The 6,756-nt window shown below is 38.0% G+C and overlaps 2 protein-coding genes across 2 annotated transcripts in view; both read right to left on the bottom strand.

Annotated features, from left to right (window-relative positions):
- The window catches only part of LOC101315420 (secologanin synthase-like), a 6,844-nt gene extending 5,380 nt beyond the window's left edge, over positions 1-1,464 (bottom strand). The window contains exons 1-2 of the mRNA XM_004295610.1: positions 1,302-1,464; positions 1,009-1,177 (exon numbers count right to left, since the gene is read on the bottom strand). Coding sequence (XP_004295658.1) covers positions 1,009-1,177; positions 1,302-1,464 — 332 coding nt within the window. The remainder of the gene's footprint in view (positions 1-1,008; positions 1,178-1,301) is intronic.
- A 1,615-nt stretch (positions 1,465-3,079) lies between these two features.
- Positions 3,080-6,756, bottom strand: part of LOC101315132 (cytochrome P450 734A1-like) — a 4,185-nt gene continuing 508 nt past the window's right edge. The window contains exons 2-5 of the mRNA XM_004295609.1: positions 4,628-4,851; positions 4,304-4,536; positions 3,629-4,013; positions 3,080-3,508 (exon numbers count right to left, since the gene is read on the bottom strand). Of these exons, the coding sequence (XP_004295657.1) occupies positions 3,080-3,508; positions 3,629-4,013; positions 4,304-4,536; positions 4,628-4,851 (1,271 nt within the window). The remainder of the gene's footprint in view (positions 3,509-3,628; positions 4,014-4,303; positions 4,537-4,627; positions 4,852-6,756) is intronic.

Genomic DNA, 6,756 nt, shown 5'->3' with positions numbered 1-6,756 from the left:
AAAAAAAAAAAAAAAGGATAAAGTCCCACCGCTGAAATTAAATTTCTTTCAAGTCCTTTTATGAACATGGCCATGGACGTTGTAGTAATAGGGAATAGAAACAGGAAAATTGGTGGAGCTAATTTTGTCCTTCTGGGTAAAGACCCAAGTTCATTTTGTCACTTGACAATTCATGCTACGACTTCAACAACTTCTGATGCGGTAACTACTAATAACAAAGACAAAGTAAGTGAAAGTTGAGTTCCATGTAGACCTATAAATGGACTGGATTTGAAGCGGATCGATCTAAATCCAGATCCGGATCCGTAATAGAAATTTTGGATCTAGATCCGACCTGTTACCCTCCAGATCTTTGATAGCTAGATCCAAATCCGGATCCGGCGGGTTAACGGATACCCGATCCGTTAATCCGATCCATTTATAATAATAAATATTTTCAAATTAAAAATAATAATTTCTTAATTTTATCATAAATTTTCGTAAAACACTAATGAAATATTATAACAAAATAAAGGCTTACATTAAAAATTGAATTACATGTCAAAATACTCCTTAACAATAAACTAATATATTCAAAATACTAGACCTCCAATGTATTTAGCAAAGAGCATAAAAAGAACATGCGCATCAGTAACGTTTAATTTCATCAAATGATCATACTTTAGACGCAATTTAGACGTTTAGGTTATTTAAATAATTATTATATTATTTAATATTTATCAATAATATTATATTTATAAAAATATTATTTAATTATTTTAAAACGGATCGGCCGGGTCCTTAATGGATTGGATCAACCTCGATTTGTATCCGATCCGTTTAATAAACAGGTTAACGGATCCGGGTCCTTAACAGATAAATGAGTCTAATTTTCGATCCAACCCGTTTAGAAACCACGAATCCGGTCCATTTACAGGTCTATTTTCATGAATGCCATATGTACTAAAGCTTACTTTTAAAGTCTCTCCATGTAAGGCATGGTTGGCCAGCTTTCGAAGTTTTACCCACCGTTCGCCTTCAGAATTCCCGATGCCATTTCCAAGTAGCTTCTTCCCAAATCCATGCATTTTCACTTGCAGATAAACTTTATCTTTGTTAATCAGTATCTCTTTGCATAACTCAGGTTCCATAACTACCAATTGAGCTTCAGTACCTACCCACTGAAGAAAAATCTTCCCTGTCACAAGTAAAAAAAAAAAAAACAGCATTCAAGTTAATTGGAGATTGATACGCAGTTATGCACTAAAGATGTGAAAGCCATATTTGACTTGACGAGACCATTCTAGTTAACAATTTCTTACCATATGTCTTGAACCAAGAGTGATACTGAGGTTGAAGTGCAGGAAATATGTCATGTGATAAACCTTTGGATCTGCTCATTGCTTCCTTCTTCATGTTCAAGATTTCTTTAGCGTTTCCATGGACAAGTCTGTATGAAGGGCCTTTGATTCCCTGGAGACCCATCCGTTTCTGTAGGCGAGTTGGAGTCCACCATTGTGAGTGAAAGATCTTGATGATCAGAAGGAACAGAAACACAAAACTTGAAACAATGAATACTGCTGGGAGTCCAGTAATACTCATATTTTCAGAATGGTTTAGCTCTAGCTCTTAGCCCCAACACACTCAGTCTTGGATTTTGAAGAAATTTGTAGACCACTAAAACAAGGCGCTGAAGCTCAACAATTTGAAGGATTGATATTCATAGGAATGATGGTTTCTGTAAGTAGGAGGAGTCGAGGAAAACTGGAAAAGAGATCGAAGAAGATGCCAATATATACATAGGGAGGAGTAGATACTGCAACAAGATGGAGCAGATGCCACTCAAGATGTGTGGTCGGTGTTGCAAATCACCATGTGTAGCATTCTTCCTCATACCCCACCGATACCAGTACTGATACTCTCATTTGCCACATTTAATGAAAAATGCAAAGGTGTGTGGCCTTTGCTCCACATTTTTGTAGAGGAGGGTACTGTATATGCAGATCACAATCATCACATTATGATGAGTAGGTTTGAGTAATAGAAAAGGAAACTATGAAACAGAAGTGTATATATACACTTCTAGAACATATGAGTAGTTTTTTTTTATTATTCACATTTATAAGCGATCACCGACGGCTTATATATATGTCCAGCTCGCTGTTGCCAAACTTGGTGCAAAAATGTCACAGTTAATTAGCAAGATTGTCTCGTCCCAAAATCAAGATCTCATTCCCCATATCAAGTCTGAATTCTCTGATTGATTTGATATGATTTCGTGCATCTTGTAAATTAATTAATTTGATATGATTTTGTGCATGCATGTTGTAAAAATATGTATTATATTTATTGTACGCAACCTGCATCTGCTATATATACTACTGTACAATTCATTTGATTTGATCAATGACTCGCTATATATATACTTCTAGAATGTAGAGAACTAGAGATTATTTTTATCAATCCAGGTGGGCTTGAAGGTTTTTTGTTTTGTTTTTCTTAATTTACAGATGTATATATTAGCAAGAAAAATGGATTACAGTAATCAAGATTGATATGTCTTCAATTCTTCAAAGGCGTACCAAGGTTAAGGACATGATAGTTTAGAGTGACATGTTCTTACACAAAGTAGAGGGTAAACAAAGGTGTCTTTGTATGTATCCTTCCTAATTCCATTAAAAACTTACTTTTCTTTGTTTAATTAGCTTTCCTTTCTGTCTGATATATGGTAAATGTTAGGTGGCGACAAAGGAGACCTTGTGGGCAAATATTAGGCTTTCTTCATGACTTCATGTTTATAATCACTAAATTCATGATTATTTTTCGACCTCCTAACTTCTATATGCACCAAACTTACAGCTTGCTGTAAATTCTGTAGCTTGTACTAGGCTGGATATACATTCAAGCATTATTCATCCTTGTTCGTTACCAGAGAACCATGAATCTAGCGCATCATGAATCAATCCCATGCTTAATTAATTTCCTAGATACCATGCACACCTTGAAGGCTTGAACAAACTTACATTATTATAGGACACCATGTCTTTAGCCAATCCATGAGTCCTAGACACAGAGAGCCACTCTGCTAGTCTTCAACGTTTCACAAGGAGTGTAGAGTTACTTGAACTCCATTCTGCGGGCGAAGTGTAATAAAATGAAGAGGTAAGTGGACATATCCCGGGGAAAGAGTGAAGGCGTAGCGTTGCAGAATCATTGACAGAGCAATCTTAGTTTCAGTGGTGGCAAAGTTGAGACCTACACAAGTTCTAGGTCCCATTCCAAATGGTATGAATGCAGCCATGTTATCCTTGGTAGCTTTTGCAACCCCTTCTGAGAATCGGTCCGGTTTGAAAAGTCCGGCGTCTTGTCCCCAAATTTGAGTGTCATGGTAAAGGGCTACAATTGGAATGACCAAATCAATATTAGCAGGAACAATCAACTTCCCCAGCCTAACTTCTCTTTCAGCTTTCTTTACAAGTTCAATAACAGGAGGATATAACCTTAGAGACTCATTGATGATCATATTCATCTGCATCATAAATATGGAAACAAAATGAGACAGAACACCACATCAGGATCACATACTTATTGATGACAATTTCTAGCACTTGCACAGTATATCAGTGTAATGCATGATTGACATTCTTACAGTTTTTAGTCTGGAAATGCCATCGGAACTTGGATTCTGTTTTCCGAATAATTGTAGGACTTCTTTTCTTGCTTCCTCTTGCCAATCCTGATGGAGTGCTAGAAGAAGGACAGTCCAAGCCAGCAAACCATTAGTTGTTTCTTGTCCAGCAAAGTATAATGCCTTGCACTGATCAATTATATCATCTATCGTGACCCTATATCTATCATTACTGTCCTCATGGTGAGCCTTCAAAAGTAATCCAAGTAAATCGTCCCCAAAGTTGTTTTCATCTTGCTTCACCACTACCTTGTTTTCTCTTTTCTTTACAATCTCTAATATCGTGTAGCGTAAATCCTTCTCAAGCTTCTCTGCTTCAATTTCATCACTGGTTTTGAAAAATTTTCTGCAATATGGAATGACAATATGAAATAAACATTATAAATGGGAACATACACAATCCTCATTTAGTCATTTACGATATTGCAGTGACTTGTTCTCTGCTATATAGCAGATGGGAACATGCACGTTAGTAATGTAAAAACCAAATATAAGAGTATTCACATATCGATATATCTTGCATATATTGAATTATTGATACTTTGATAGATAAATGATACAACCAGAAACTACAAGAAAGATAGTTCTATGGGATCATTTCTTCAAATGCAATGGACATTAGTTAAAGAACGTTACCGGATACCAGGAAGCCTGATCTTATAAGAATTTTTGAACACTAGCAAGCATATCTTCGTCAACATGTCAAAAATGTTCTTCCCTTCTAAGTAGCTGCTGCCAAATGCTGTCCTGGAAATCACTTCTGCAGTAAACAACCTAAATTCTTGATACAACTCGATCTCTTTGCCCTCACTATTTTTCCACCTCTGCAGCATCTTCTCAGCAGTAGCTATCATTTCTGGAATCATATTCTGGTAAAAAAAAAGTGACAATTCATATGGCACATAATTGAAATTTGTTTCTTTCTTAATTATAATTTGCTGAGTAATAACTAAAGCTTACCTTTAAACTCTGTCCATGTAAGGCATGGTTTGCCAGCTTTCGATGTTTTAGCCACTGTTCTCCTTCAGAAGTCCCAAGGCTGTTTCCTATTAGCTTCTTCCCAAGTCCTTCTTGTTTCTTTTGCATATAAACTCTGTCTTTGTTAATTAGTATCTCTTTGCACAATTCAGGTTCCATAACTACCAACTGAGCTTCAGTTCCTAACCACTGAAGAAAAATCTTCCCTGTCACAAAAAAAACAAAACATGACATGACCCACCCCGAATTTCACCCTGAAGCCCGGAGTAAGTCGTGCGGGGACCACCTCCAAGGAAAATTTACTGAAAAGATTGAGAAAATCTCTCTTGAAAATGGACAACCCTAACTCGAAAATTCCAAATTACACTCTTAATACAACACGTCCAAACATCACATAATTATCCTTCAGAAATTTTAAACATAATATACAATAATCCCAAAGTATTCAAAGCTACTAGACACTAGCGGAAGCAAGAAAACACGAGTAGGTTAAACATGTAACCTACTGATGAAAACTGGCGGAAATGCGGGTGACTATGCCTCGCCTCCTACTAGATCTAATCCGAACTCTGCAAACTGGGCAATTTAAAACAAAGGTCCCAGGGGAAAACATTTGAAATACGTTAGAGTGAGTGGACAAAAATAAAATAATAAATAAAATATTTATGTTTCCCCAAATTAATTTCTAAGGAAAAAATCGAATGCATGCCGCAAGCGATAAAACCTTTATCTCATAAAATATCGAGCCTCTCAGACTCTAAAATGTATGTATGTATTTACACTCGTCCATACTCCCTATATAAATTCATGGGTCTATATAGGGCTACTATGCTCGCGTCCAACGCTCACGTCACGCCTTAATGCGGTGCTACACTACGCCAATAAGGTGGACAGACGGGTGTATAAATATGTGTCCATACCCCCTATATGAATTAAACACTCAAATAGGGCTACTACGCTCACGTCCAACGCTCACGTCACACCATAATGCGGCTATATGCTACGCTATTAAGGTGGACAGACACATATGGCTAGTTAGCATTTTGTATACATACTCTCTCATAAATACATATTTATATCCACCGAAAATCTCATTTTCGGTAACTCGCCAAGAGAAATAAAATTCGTCAAATTAAAATGACGTCAAAATATTCCGCAACAAATATTGTTCAACCATGAACTCTAGCATGCATTTTATTTAAAACAAAAGTCAACTCACAAATTAGGCCTAAGCTTGATGTCGATCTAGGGCCTCGTCTGCTCAAGCCTCCTCACGTCCTGTTCTAAATATAATATTAATTTCCCAACTAACAATCCAATATTTAATCAAAAATAGGCAAAATTACCCAAGAGCCATAAATACGCTCATCATTGCCTAACTTCGATATTTTTAAATCGAAACGATCCGAACTTAGATATCATCCTCGACAGTCGTAAATACAACCCCCCAAAAATACGACTTAAATCCTACGGCCGGATTCTACATTAATTAACCGCCAAAAATACCAAACTTCGGAAATTTACAAACCTATCCAAATCTCATCCAAAAATTCCATAAATCACATCAATATAATCCCCTTAATATTCTACATTTAAAACCCTAAAAATCTCCCAAACCGCGGCGGCTCCGCCGGCAGCGGCGGCCGGAGGCCGATTCCGGCGACCTCCAAAACCTATGAAATTTTGACAACATCTTCCTCTCATCATGCTCTACAACTTTCCTAACCAGCACAAACACCAATTCCAAGCCTAACTAGGGTAATCGACTAAAAACATCCTAAAAGCCCTAGAAATTTCAACTCCACATTTCTCCTTACCTAGCTCAAGAGAGGGAGTGTCCTTTTAGGGCAAGGCTGTTGGGTTGGAGGGCTACAAAACCGTACCAAACTTGCCCATTTTGGTGGCCGGAGGAGGGAGTTCCGGCAAAAAGCTTCCCGGCATCTCCGGCGAGTTTTTTTCTTCTTCCGGCGGGCTAACGGCTCGGGGGCTAGGCCGGGGAGGGAGAGGAGGAGATGGGGGTCCGATCTGAGGTGGAGCGGCGGCCGGTGGCTGGCCGGACGGCGGCAGACGCTGGCTGGACGATCCGGCAGGGAAGAAGACGTCGGGGGGGG

This window comes from Fragaria vesca, linkage group LG3, assembly GCF_000184155.1.
Source record: "Fragaria vesca subsp. vesca linkage group LG3, FraVesHawaii_1.0, whole genome shotgun sequence".
Taxonomy (NCBI): domain Eukaryota; kingdom Viridiplantae; phylum Streptophyta; class Magnoliopsida; order Rosales; family Rosaceae; genus Fragaria; species Fragaria vesca.
Note: the sequence above shows the minus strand (reverse complement) of the source record. Positions and strands in the feature narration are given on the sequence as shown.